Raw genomic sequence first — 14,573 nt, 5'->3', positions numbered from 1 at the left:
GACATAATCACATAAACATCTACAAATCGCAGACATCCTCCCAGATCCATTCTTCTTTTAATCTATGATAATTTTGCCATCCTGATGTCAAAACTGTAACTTTATTCTGATGGTCTAATCTGTAACCCACGACACTAACTCCATTTTTATCCCTGTAAAATGTTTTTTTTGGGGGGGGCTTTTGCTTATGCGTATTGAGAGTCAAAAGAACACAGGCTGTCAAATACAGATTGTAAAGTCTCGTGGCACATGTGTGTTTTGTGATATTGTGCTAATAAAATTGATTTGACTTTAAAATTACGCACACTAAAATCACTAATCATTACCTCGACCTGAAGCAAGTACCTGGCATAAGCACAGAAGACACTGAGCAACTATTATTATTGTACTCCACCACAGGCTTTTAGTGCTGGTAAATATTTTGCAGCCGGCTGAAAAATAAGCCCTGCTTCACATTGTTAATGTAAGGTTACTGATAATACAACAGCATGAATCAATTTATTGGCAAAGCAGCAGCACCATTATTTGTTTTCCAGATTAGCTTGCCCACCAGTGACCTTGAGTAATAGCTCGCAAATGTATTCTAAAGAATCATGTGACTTGGGCATGCACACACACGCCATGACAGATACCAACTGTCCGAGCACATATAATGTGCAATTATGTGGGGAGCGTGTTGTTGCAGTGGTGTCAAAGAACTCACAGGCGCGGTAAACTCAGTGAACCTGGCAGCAGACGGTTTTGGATATTTAGATTTATAATCAAAATAGAAACATATTAAATGATCTAAATTCAAGAATGCTTGTTTATGTGCAATCTCCTGGAGGAGCCGGGGATGGGTGCGCCTGGAAATGATTCCAAGTGACTCTCTGGTTATTACAAAAATAATGAGCAAACTACAGGCCATGAGATCTGCTTAAGCCAGACTCCCCTCAATTTTTCTCCACTTTTATTTAACACAACATGCCAACTTAGCAAGGACAGCATTTAAATTAGCTACACAGTTCTTGAGTTGCTGAGCTCCAGCAAAAAAAAAAGTACATTTGAAGATGCTTACTTATAACTCTGGGTTCTTTCAGCAACTGTTAAAACTCTTAACTTGCTACCGTGCTACGTCATGAAAATGAAAAAGAGCTGATTCGATATTATGGAAAATATTCTTCTGAGGAAGCTGTCTGCGACCTTATTAGACATATGATATATCCTGTGCTGGCTCATTATCCTGTAGCAGATTAACAGCCCACTGCACTAGAGCATCTGCCCAGGAGCAAAGTACGGATCAACCAACAGTTAGACCCAACTAATCTGAATTATGTAAAATCAGCAATGTAAAAACATCGCCCAAAGTTTTTTTTTTTTTTTACATGTACATAAATTCCTTGAAACGGTAAGAAAAAGGGCATATGTGAACTTGCAAGTTAAAATTAAAAAGACATATGGATGGCTTGGCCTGATCTCCCAGTGGAGACTCAATGTTAGAGTGCAAGGTTCCTTCAGCTGTCAAAAACACTGTGACAAAGTGCTATTTCTGGATTTTAATATTGCTCGCTTTCCTCTGGTGCATCCTCAGTCTGTCTGTTGCTGAGTGACTGGGGATGGCGGGTGAGTGAGTCCAAATTGTACCCATGCCGACAGGTTGACATAGTATGTCACTGATGAGAATATTAAAAATACTACCCAGTTATTTTGCCATTAAAGGAATAGCTTAACGTTTTGGGAAATATGTTTACATGCTTTATTGACCCTAAAGATATCACAGCTTTATAACACATTTTACCCCTATCCATTCATGCTCTATGCAAACCTTCTTTAACCACAGTCTTACTTCTTGTAATGCATAGATGAGTTAAAAAAAAAAGAAAATAAATAAAAACCAGATGATCTTCATCCTTATATCATGATAAATGTTTAGATACAGAAAATCTCATAAAGCTGACAGAACACTCCACCATATTAAAATCCCACAATGTGATTACAGTGGCAGACAATAAATAAGATACACTGCAATACCTTTGCGTGCTACATTAGATCTATCTTTTTAATTCCTAAAAGATGTGGGCTACCAACAAAGCCATTAGATCCATTCATCCATCCATTAGATTTAGCTAACTATTTCAGATGTTTATCCATCCGTTTATCCATTAGTATCCAGTTTGTGATCCAAACTGGATACTTATTTTCTTTCAAAATACAAGGATACATCTTTTATTTTTATTAGTGGAGCTACTTTGCAATCTTTCGCAACAGCAGAGATAACCCCTGGTTAAGTGGTTTGGAAATATCAGTATACACAATTTAAATGTGACAGATGATGTTTAGATTTCTGACAATACAATTATTTCAGCAACATTAAAAAACAAGCTTGCACTTAAGAAATCAAGCTTCCTTTTTTCCTCAATTTGTCTCAAATTGTATGCTTGTCAGTTGCTCCATAAAAATCAGTTTGCCACATGCAACAGCTAAACTGTAGGCAAGACAGCAAGGCTGGTGCCAGTGTGCCATGCTACATGCTGAGACAGTGGGTCTCTTTGTATGACAAGCTTCTTTTCAGACAGGAGCGGGAGCTGCAGGAGCACTTACACTTGGATGAAAACACCACAGTGAGGGGGGTTTACAGCTAGCATATACACAACAGTGCTTCCATCCTGGGAGCGGGTTGGTGGTCACATGGAAGGGAAAGGGTTATCGTCCAAGGGGAAACTTGTCACGCCAGAAATTTTCATACTATGAATAAATTTACATCAAATCAGTGCTGCCACTCACTGATAGAGCCGATATCCTGGAGGAGATAGGTTTCATCGAGTGTCAGAGATAAAGGTGAAAATCTGCAATGAGTGTAGACAGTCTAAAGCGTGCATCCATCACTGTGTCTTTTTCATTTAGCTTAAGAAATACGATCAGTGGTGATGATGAGGGGGGAACTGGGCAATCACAAAGAGCCAACATTCAATCTAGGAGAGATAACAAAAGGAAGACGAAAGACAGCTCTGGATGGCAGGATGCCCCTGGGGCGACTATGCTGTTATTATGTCGGAAGGGGCTGCTGAGCTGCGGTGTGGGGCAATTAGAGAACGGGGGATTGAGTGGGGGAGGGTCCAGGCACAACAACCCGTCCATGAAGTGTTCTCGGCTCAGAGAAACGGAGGAACAAACCTCATGGATACAGCACCAGTAGCATTAAAAAAAAGAACATAGCAGATGATGGTGGATTTATGAATTGAAATAACAACCATCTGCATATTTCCATGGAAAGAAGCTTGGTACGCTGCTTTCCTGTCATCAGTAGAATCCAAAATTAAAATCAAATGATTGCATGCTGAACTTTCTGCTGCACTGGTTTGGATGATTTGACTGGCAAGTATGTGACAATTGGGCTGGTTTGTGCGCAAGCGGATGAATCATCTGTTGTTCTCATCGAGAGCTACTGCAGACACTGCGGTGAACACATTAGCCATGTCTATTATCTTTAACGTCACTCTGCTTTGGAAAGTCCTGACTGAAAACCACATAGTTCAGGGGCAGTCCAGCTGGAGAACACGGGGACAAAGAGGAAAAGTCGATCCCAGAGTATCGTTTCAGTGGTTCAAGGACCGCAGACAGAGGTCGAAGCCTTACAGCTATTGTGCGTTGTCTTTTAACGGGCAGATAACGGAAGTAAAAACAGATTGAGTTGCAAGAGGGAATGGGTTTTACAAGACACTGTACGAATGTTCCCTAAACTCTCACTTGGGGTAACTTAAGCCTACGAACTTCACCTCTGATGAGATCTCTATTGTCGCCTCTCACAATATTACAGATCTACCAGTAAAGAGGACATAATGGGCAGTGAAAGGAGTTAGTAACACAAGCTCAGTGGTGTGAGATGTAACAGTTGGCATTGCCAAGTATCCCAAGAGCCTCACAAACACACACTGTTTCCATGCCCTCTGGCCCTGAACGGCTTCAGCGGAGCAGGTGTCTGCCCGCATTCTTTATATAAGCTCTTGTCAAACATGGCGCACAGCAACAAGGCCTCACAGCTGCAGAACAATGGAGTCACATTAAACTACAGCACTGCAGCCTGGCATGCACACTTCAAGCCAGAGCCAAGGTAACAGTTTCTACAAGGTCAGCTCACCAAAACTTAAACCTAAAACCCGAAGTGGAATTTATAAACAGAAGTAATTGCAAAAGCCATGTTGCATTTACAGTTACGTTTAAATTATAGTACTACATATACTTATATAATACCTCTATTCTCATCATTTCATTGACAGAAAACAAATGATATGCTATTGCGAAAGTGATCCATATTCAAAGCCAGTGTTGACGCTGGCAAATTATCCCACAAATATCCAATCAGCTATTTAAAAAAAAAAACCACAATTATACCTGAAGCACAAAATGCAGAGATGCAAATCCTAGTTTTCAAGTCCATAATGACAAGTTAAAGCAAGTCTTACCAGATTGTCTTGGTTATGAATCAATTGACAGCAAAAAAACTGCATGGGACTAGCATAAGGTGGGCATGTGTGTAAAGGGGAGGCTCGTGGGTACCAACAGAACCCATTTCCATCCAGTTATCTTGAGATCAGAGGTCAAGGGACCCCTGTGAAATGGTCATGCCATTTTTTTACATGGTTGATACCACAGGAATCCTCAGGTCTTCTAGTTTGATGTGATACCAGTATCATCCCTCTAGCATTAAAACTCAGCCCAATGCAGCCTCTTAGAGACAGACGTGTCAGCCAGTGTAATATGCGATTAAATGAAAAAAACGTATCATGTACGGACCTTAATTGCATCGTGATTAACATGTTAAAGTTGAAAGCCAATGTTTGTAGCACTTCCTGTACTTCTTCCTGTGTGTAAAAGAAGTCATAATATGTAATTTAAACAAAATTACAATCTAGCTAAAGGTGTTATGCCAACATACTGCTTCCTTTGGCTAAATCTAAGGCAAGCCAGTAAGTATTATTGACGTGAGTCACATTGGGGGAAATGGAGGAAAATATTCCTCAAGATTATAAATCACACCTCCTCAAGTATTTAAACAACATGAAACTTTACGTTAACTGTCATTTTAGTGTTTCACTAATCTGCTGAGGTCAATCCCCTTGAAGTACGGATTATCTTATTTTCCATTTAGTCCTAGAGCCAACTTCATATTAGGCTACTTAGCCTACTAAACCTTCTGAACTTTGATCAGAGTTAGGGATCTAAAAGAGTGCCACTGTTTCCGGGTCACAGCTTTATTTGGTGGATTAGACCATGTTAGACCACCTTGTTCTTTTTTTTTTTCATCTACACTGCATGTTGGTATCCAGGGAAGGGCGGCTCAAAAGAATGATTTATTTTTCACTCTGCATCCTTAGTAAATCTTCCTGAGGGAAAGTCAATCCTTGGATTTTCTGCATTCTTCTGTTTTAGGAGGATCTATTTATTTGACTTCCATTTATCTTTAAAATATGATCAGACCTGCTGTTAAGGAGCAGTCAGGACTCTTACAAGACATCAGTTTGATATCCCGCTGATGAAGTTAGCTCCCATGAGCTACAGTGAAGGCAGGCTGAGCAGAAACTGGTGGCGAATACATCCTTTCTGAATCCTACAATTAACTTGAAAGCTCTCAATTACAGATATTCTACTACACAGAAGCCTCAAAAATGTTGCATACTGTTGACGTTATTAGCCCACACTGTGTGAGTGAACACAACAAAGAACAAAACATCTGACGGTACAGGCTCGCAAAAACCAAAAGCAACACAGACAGATCAAGAAGAGAGAATTACCACCTGCAGATAAAACAGTTTGGTGCCCCTTTTTAAAGCCATTTCTACTGTCGCAGTGCGAGGAGCTACGAGGTGCACCGCAGTTTTCAGCAGATCAGTGGCATATTGATAAAAGGCGTCCTCATCCCCTCTCTGAAGCCCCTTGCACCCTCAGCTCCTGGCTGTGAGCCGAGTAAGCGGGCGTCCTGCCTCTAGGGGCCAGCTACAGAGCAGAACAGGAGGACTAAAACAAGAGGCCTTTCTCTCTCTGCGATGTGATCCTCCCCTCTCAGTCTCCTGCAGGAGTGGCTCTGGCAGCATCTCCCCCCTTTGGTCAAGTTTTCACATCGCGTTGGCCAAGGCTTTAATTGATTTACATCTCTCACTCCGGCTGCACAAGTCCATGTAAGGCAGTGCCAGCAAGCCAAGACAGCCAGACAGCTGGCCGTCCCTGGACAACAAGCAGACGTCCATTTGCTGAGAAAGTGCTATTCAAGGACTCCTTGAGACAAACACTAGTGGTTATTCTCTATGCTGTGCAGAAACAATGTTCTGACCTCTTGGTCTGCCTGACGTTAAGAGTGACATCACCTTCAGAATGGAAAATATTTTTAAAAAATGACATTTTCCACTCCATTAAGCAGTCTGCAACTGACCCAAGTGCAACCTTTCTAGAAACAAAATATGTCAGTCAGGCATGCACATGGGGAAATAACAAAATTAAATCCACTGGCACCAAGAAGTAAAGGCCCGTTACACCTTTCAGTCTATTTATGTTGGTCAGAAAAACCACCAGAAAACTCCATGACCACTTTCAGCTTTTTTCCAAGGACAGATTAAATAAAATTGGCCATGACTTTAAGCTGACAACACTTGACTTTATTTTCTCTCTTTATTTAATCAACATTATCATCCCTTCTGGATTAAATAACAAACATTTCCTGCAACAGGAAGACCTGGATAACCCCTGAGTGAAGAGAAAAGAGGACAACCTCCAGTGAGAGGGAGATTGCCAAGTCAGCGCAGAGCAGGAGGAGGAGGAGGAGGAGCAGGAGCAGGAGAAGGTACAGTCAGAGATTCCTAGGTGGGCGGTGGGGCTCTGAAAGATACAGCTGAAGAGGAATTGCATCCTTGAGGGTGATGAGCTCAGCTTGCAACAAGTCAAACAGATCCTGGGAGGAGAGGTGAGAGGGCCACTTAGCCCGTGCAGACCGACGACATCAACACGGCTCTTCACTAGGTCAACATCACTCAATTAGATCTGTCTTTAACACACATACACTGAAATTCAGTCAGACTTGCTGTCTGTCATCCACTGAAACTCTGAGCCAAATTGAGGACTTTATGTTGTCAATTTTATCAGCTGAGATCACACCTCCTCGTTTGCCAAATGTGGATCTCACACTTGAAGCACACGCGTCTAATAATAATCTAAAAATAAAAATGTGTGGATTTTTGTCCTGGGTTGCACCTTGTCTTTTATCGAGACAGATAAGTCGCCCAAATTAGGGCTGTAACTGACAGTTCTTTTTTTTATATTCCTGTCTTGATTAATCGATTTATGTCTACAAAAAAAGGTCACAAAATAGCAATCTTATGCATTCTCATAGCTTGTTTTATTCAACCAACCGTCCAAAAACTCAATATATCAAGTTTATTATCATGCATGACAAAGAAAAGCACCTATCCTCACATTAGAGAGGCCAGAACAAGCACGTTTGGCATTTTTACTTGGAAATGACAAAAGTAAAACAAAATAGTTGCTGAATCATTTAAAACTAATCAAACCAAAAATATCCAGAGTAAAAATTGAAAAATGGCTACCTGCATCATAAATGAAAACATCATAACCAAACTCCAGCCGTTTTGCAAGAGAAAGTCTGCAATGTAAATTAACACACACATTTCAGTACACATATCTGCTCCATGATAATAAAACTGAAATGCCAACATGCATAAATCAGAAATTAACTAATGGATGATGAGGGGCAACACCACGCTTTGCAGGCCTCTGGAGATGTCACATTTATAAAATAGAGAGTAAGCTGCTGATAAATGTCCATTGCTGCATTATAATGGCGAGAGAAAATAGGCCGAGAGGTTGGATGAAGCCACAACTAAACCAAACATTGCAGGCCTCTGCAAAACACTGATACACTGCTGTGCTGCTCTATTCTCATAAGGCCGAGGCAGCCGATACACCACCGACCAGAGCTGGAACAATGGTTATGTTGATGCCACAGATATTTTCCACAAGCTGCTAGAAACACAATAATGCTGCACTGTGGCGATGGATGTTGCTCCGCCCCAGACAACAACAAGACAACCCCCCACTCTCCTGTCATCTCTAAACCTTATTCACGCCTGGACTTCATTATGAGGTGTAACGGAAATCATCATTGGCAATCTGAAAGAATTTACAAGACAATGATGCAGTCCAAGTCATGCCTCACCTACACAAAGAGCAGCCAGGGGGGGAAATGGTTAAGACTGAAAAAATGCATCCTTTTTCACTAAATAGAGACTGTCTAAAAAAAAAAAAACTAGATAACATTTAAGGCCACTATGGTTTTACACACATATTGTATGGCATGGAAAATGTAAAAAAAAAAAAATTATTCTCCCTATAGACTATCCTTTTTTAAATAAATAAATAAATAAATCTTAAAAGTGTAATCAGGCCTTGTGTAAAAAAGCTTCCCACCTTCCCATTTTTTTTTTTTACGATTTTAAATCCATGGCAATACATTTTACTTAGCACACAAAATCAGTATTCACCGACATGCATGACTGATTCGATGCAGCTGACCACAGTACCTTTGTGTTATGTCACACCTGCAACTACATTTAGATTTAATAAAAAGAGAGAGACCCTGTGCCGTAAACAGGACACTGGGATGGCCCGCAGACATCCTGCAGCACACACACAATGTATGTAACATCAAACTCCTTACTATCATTTGAGAAGACTTTGTTTATGCAGCTGTAATATCACTTGTAACTGGTAAAGGAAAAATCTACCATATGCATTTTTTTATGTAGAAAAATAATGTAATTTATCCACAAGATTTTTGTCTGTGACTTCTTTTTTTCTGCAATTAAGCAATGAAAAAAGAAACTGGCATTATTTGTCTTAAATATTAAAACATGTTCACAACTCATTTGCCAGAATATCAGATTACAGCCATATCTATGTGGATATAAATGATGCATTTTTTTTAAAAAAAATAAAATTAAATATATGTATATTTTTCATGACTATTTCCACTGAAAAGCTAAAGTTTGAACTACCTTCTTAAAATAAAAACCACAGAAATATAAATGCTAGCTGCCTTGTGATTTACAAAAATATGACAAATACAAAAGTACTGAAAAACAAGTAAAATAAATCAAAGTAGTGAACTAGTAATCCTCCAAGCACTGCATTGTTGACATTATCAGGAAACAAGGGAAAGCTGTACATAAGGTGATTGCAAAAATAAAGGGCCTTTCAATGGGCAGACAACACATTCAGCAACAAGGATAATATGAGATGTGACCTGAAATGTTTAGTTTTATTATGTGTCCCCAACAGAAATGTTGGTCAGTGGAGACAAAAGGAAATTCAGTTTTTCTTTCTGTTTCCCCTCGTGCTAATAAATTAGGAATGTCTGACTTGCCACAATTTTGATAATCTTGATTAAATTGAGTCAGGATAAGTTATGGACAAATTGTGTCTTCTTTAAGTTCAAGTGTTATTATTAAAATGGTGAAAGGTTATTTCAAAAAGTAGTTAAATTTCTACAATGTTTGTCTTTGTAAACAATACTAACATTTCACGGATCTCTTTCATTTCTCACTGGCTTTTTCACATTCCTGGCTTAATAAATTTGATTTTTTTTGCATAATACCCTATGTGCTCTACGAATGAGGCCTATGTGGTTTGTAAAAAAAAATATTTTAAGATGACAGAACTCAAGCTTATAAAGGTCAGATTTGGGGGCACCTGATTAAAAAGCGGTTGATGAAACTAATATAATGACCTAAATTCAAGCGTATACACCTGTGCACTGACAGGGGAAGCAGACATGGCCTACAGGGAGGTTTTCACTGATTTCCAGCCCTCTAAACACCGTGAAACCACCTCAGAGAATAAGCCCTGATTTGTCCCTCTTCATCACCACAGCCCATCTTACCTTTTTGTGTCTGTCTTTGAAAGGTAACGCAGGCCATGGCATCTCCTGCAAAAAGTCTTGCCAGTGTTTCTGGTCCTGGTCAGACGAGATGAAGACGATTTCCAATTTGTCCTTGTGTTCAGACGCCTTTTTGAACCTGCTGTAAAACTCGCACAGGCTGCCGTTGAACTGCTTGCACGGGGCGTTCAGGCTGCATCCGAAGAAGAGCCCGACCAGAGAGAGCTTGGCGCCCAGCGACTGCACGTCCACCTCGGCTTTCTCGCTGTTGACGAGCCGCTCCCCGAGTAGACTCACCAGAAACTCCGACATCGCGGCGTACAGTCCTCGAACACACAACGTTTCCCTCAGCCGAGGCTGCTGCTCACGTAACCGCTATGTTCAGGCGACACCCAGCACTTCCTCCACCTCCAATTTGAGGTTTTTAGGTGAGCTCCCAGCCCCTGTGAGGCGTTGCGGTCTGTGTTTCACCGCGGCTCGTCCTCCGGTGTGAGCGCTGTGCAGGAATGCGCTCCGCTTAAATCGCCCTGACTGCAACAGCGGTTGCGCTCTTTTCTCCCCCAAAGCACACACTTTCATCACAACATCTGTTAATTTTAGTTACAAAAATGGCTTTATATCACTACAATCTGTGGATTTTTAATATATCGCGAATAGAAAATACAGCTCAATTATTTTAATGTCTGACTTTACACTTTTTATATTCAAAAACTTGTCTAAATTTCAAAATAAAAGCAGCTGGATTCTTGGTTTGAATTCAAAATCGCCTTATGTTTTATTGAATGCTTTGGATTTGTTCATTTAAGGAGCTTCATTAGGCAACTCTATAGGAAATTCTACAAATTCCGTAAAAAGAGAAGGCTAAGGTAAACTCACACTCTATTCCTATGAATATTCTGCCACCTAGTGTTCACAACAGGAAACTACTTTTGGGCTGCATCAAGAGATTTCTGGCACAACTTTTCAGAGGTTCATGAGGGCGTAGGTTTTGTTTTAACATTTGGAGGGGCACATGAATTGGATGCCAGAAAATTTTGAGCATCAAACACTAGCCACAGCCTAGTTTCCTGCTGTCCTTATGTATGCGCCAATTCGTAGCATACTGTAAATGTCTTAAATTTTGTTAAAATAAAAGTCTCCTGCCACTGTCATGCAGTTATTAATATTCTTACCAATACCACTCTTGAATATATATTTGAAATATGATGCACTTACTGTACATATTCTTAATTAACAGTGTGCTTTAGAGTGTCCAATTATACACATTTTTATATTTCTGAAACTTTACATACTAGTTTTATACATTGAAATGTACGTATTTACCTTTTTTTTAATCTTACTTTGATGTTTAGTACTATGAGTCTATTGCCACTGCATAGCACTTTATTGACTTGACGATGCACTTATTTATTGTGCTGTTTTTTGAACCGTTTCAGTTTCTGGTTCAGTGTGGAAGGAGTGTCTTTGTTGTCGCTTGAGTTGGGGAATTTCTGTATGTATTTTCTGATGATGTCCTTCACTTGTTACATGTTTTGTATTTTTAAAATGTTACATACCAGTGTTAAAATGTGTAGCATAATGCACATTTTTTATTTGTACATTTTTTACATGTTATTTCTGCTTTCTTATAATTCTTCATGCTTTACATCAGGGCGACTCTAACTAATTGCATTTTCCTGCTCTAAATATTGAGGCATCCCTCCTAAAATCTACACCTATAATGGAGAGAGAAAATAGTCCTAAAATGGTGTAAGAACAGTTCTAATAAATAATAGATTTGTCCAGAATTTATAAAACAAAAACACTGTTGTGAGTCTAGCAAATTTCAGCTTGTGGCCTTCATCTGGTTCATGAAAACACATGGGCCTGCATACCTCGTAGCTCTCGTTAGAAGGATATAATTGCTGTCAGACTATTAACAGGAGCTACTTGGTGTGCAGGTTAATTTCTACTTTACCATCATCAGGGTCATCACACCACACAACACTTTACAAATCATTTTTTCTTCTGCTACAAATGTGCAACATCAAGTCTTACATCATTTGATTCCTACTGCAAGGCAAAACAATCACATTAAAAGTTTCACAATAAAGAACACCCTGGTTGTTTCATAATCAATAGTGTGTTAGATTAACAAACATTTAATAAATGCATCAGGCTCAAATAAAAAAACAGGATTGGATGATTGCACATATACCAGACAAGAACAAACAGTATGAATTACATCCACTGTACATGTTTGTCTGCAGATGTTCCAGTACAGAAATAACTGAATGAATGTGTCATACAGAGAATGCTTGTTATCTTGGTTGTAAACTTACACAGTTGCTGATTTGCATCTCATTACAGAAGGAGATGCTTCTTTTGCATGGTTTGACAATAATGCTGGAATTGAATGGTGGTCAAATTTACTTGACAGTTTGACAGTGAAGTCATGATGAAAGGACTGATGTGAAATGGCAGGATCCCTCAGTCCTCAGTGAACATCATCCTCACCAGGTCTGCTTTGAAGCATTCTTCCTCCACCAACTTCTGAGGCTGAAACAGGATTACAGGGGGTGGCTTTTAGTATCTCAATATTTCAGGGAAATGTATTGGCCTTAATCATTCTAATTACATCAATATTAAAAGATTATGCTTTTTCATATGTGACATTTTAAAAGAAACTTCCTGGATTTTGTCCATTATCTAATCTCCATGATTTGTCTGGAAAAATATTTATGGTAAAACTCATGTTAGTCTAATCCATGTAGATAAGATGAAGTAGTTGAGCAAATTATTCTTACTGTGCCGTATCGCAGCAGAGTGGGAACGCCACTCAACTTCAGTACCTTCTTGAACTCATTGCTTGAATCCTTCCAACTGAAGTGTGAAAAAAAGTTATTAGGCAGCTGAAATAAGTCACCAGTACAACATTTGAAAGAGCAGACTCTGAAAATATGATTTTTTCAGCTTACTAACATGAAGCTGTATTTGCAAAAACTCTGGGAGTAAAAGATCATTAATCTATTACCATCAGCCTACATTGTGCTCAAATGTATACCATACATTTACACAGCATTATATATTTAAATTGAACAAAAAGCTCATTGTCTTTTACAGAGAGCAGTAACCTATATCATATATGTTTAGTAGCAATATTATCAAATCTATTTTATGCATGCATATGCTCAGTTCTTTATTTACAGATATATGGCTGTATAAAAGTAAATATCAAAATTACTTAAGTATTTGAAAAGCTAATGAGGTTGCACTTGAGAAAGACACTCATGTTCTGACAAATGAAAGCTCAGCGTTTTCTATTGGTAGCTACTCCTTTGGCTTATATTGATTATTTTAAGATTCAAGATTCATGATTCATTATTGTCATTATGCAAGCATAACATCCTCAAATAATGCAAAGTGTTTAGAAGAAAAAAAACTCACACACATTTACATATATAATAAGGCTATGAACTATGAAATGTGTGAAAAGACAACTTACGAGTAAGTGTGTACTGATTTTTCATATGTATCTTAGAGTGTATACAGATTTTTAAAATTGTATCTTAATCATTCTGGTAGCACAAGACTTCCTGACTGTCTACAAATATAATTTTTTTGTCATTTTGTCAGTTGCTTAAATATGTAAATGTGAAATGAAATCAACTTTAAAATGTAATTTTAAAGATATTAGTTGGTAAATTTATTAGCTGAACAACAAAAAATGTATCACTTACCATAATATTTTTAGTAATTTGTGTAACTGATTGGCAGAAATACAAAGAATTACTTTTCTTTCCATTTCATACTGTTTTGAAATTATATCATATCAAATCAATTTGAGTTTTGGCTGTGTTAAAATGTAAATGAACAGTTTTAAATACTCAGATGATGTTTGATTACCTATGACTGACATTATTTATCATATTTTATAGATTTGATGATTGAAATAAATACTCAATAGACAAATCATTCATTTTAATATCAGTTGCAACCCTATATGTTGCTCTTTGGTTTTGTTTGTTGTAAAATAAAGCAGAGTAAAATACTGACTAAGCCCTTTCTCCAACTTGACAGTAGATGAAGACAGAGCCCTCAGGAAGATGACTCATCTGTCCTTTAACGACTGGCTCCGCTAAAAGGGGGGGAAGAGAAACCGTTAAAAATGACTGAATAATAATCCAGCAAAGATGGGAAAAAAACACGAAAAGCTGAACAGTCTACTCATATGCTACTACTAGCACAATAAAGTGTGTTGCACACGTTTACATGACCACACATTTTGATCAACGCTAGCACTGCAGAAGCTAATTCACAGTAGAAACTCTGTGCAGTTACCTGTCACGCAATCTGGACACCAGCTTTTTCCTTGGGCGTCTTTATCACCAGAGAAATAAGCATAAATATCCTTTCCTTTTCTCTCAGACACAGCCTGGCAGAATTCAGCATATCCGCGCACATTTACTACTTCGTAATGAGTCATCTTTTACACCGACTCGGGATGAAAATGCACTAACTTAAACTATTAGACTATAAGGCACTAACAAGTGATATGAGAATGCCTCTCCTCTGAACACTGGACCTGGTAGAAATACTAAAAATGTGACTGTGCCACTTCCGGTCGGTGCAAAGGTTCTTAAAGTGACCGTGTACCTGAAACTGTTTGTTA

General features: G+C 38.8%; 2 protein-coding genes across 2 annotated transcripts in view; both read right to left on the bottom strand.

The window, feature by feature from the left end:
* The window catches only part of nxn (nucleoredoxin), a 76,231-nt gene extending 65,835 nt beyond the window's left edge, over positions 1–10,396 (bottom strand). The window contains exon 1 of the mRNA XM_042486680.1: positions 9,926–10,396. Within this exon, the coding sequence (XP_042342614.1) occupies positions 9,926–10,234 (309 nt within the window). The 5' untranslated portion in view covers positions 10,235–10,396. The remainder of the gene's footprint in view (positions 1–9,925) is intronic.
* A 1,947-nt stretch (positions 10,397–12,343) lies between these two features.
* Positions 12,344–14,492, bottom strand: txndc17 (thioredoxin domain containing 17). The gene is made up of 4 exons (XM_042486777.1): positions 14,243–14,492; positions 13,958–14,039; positions 12,709–12,784; positions 12,344–12,460 (listed from the first exon to the last, which is right to left on the bottom strand). The coding sequence occupies exons 1-4, from the start codon at positions 14,385–14,387 to the stop codon at positions 12,392–12,394; spliced, it is 372 nt and encodes a 123-aa protein (XP_042342711.1). The 5' UTR covers positions 14,388–14,492; the 3' UTR covers positions 12,344–12,391.
* Positions 14,493–14,573: the final 81 nt, after the last annotated feature.

This window comes from Plectropomus leopardus, chromosome 5 (genome assembly GCF_008729295.1).
Source record: "Plectropomus leopardus isolate mb chromosome 5, YSFRI_Pleo_2.0, whole genome shotgun sequence".
Taxonomy (NCBI): Eukaryota; Metazoa; Chordata; class Actinopteri; order Perciformes; family Serranidae; genus Plectropomus; species Plectropomus leopardus.
This window is presented reverse-complemented; position numbering and strand designations above follow the sequence as displayed.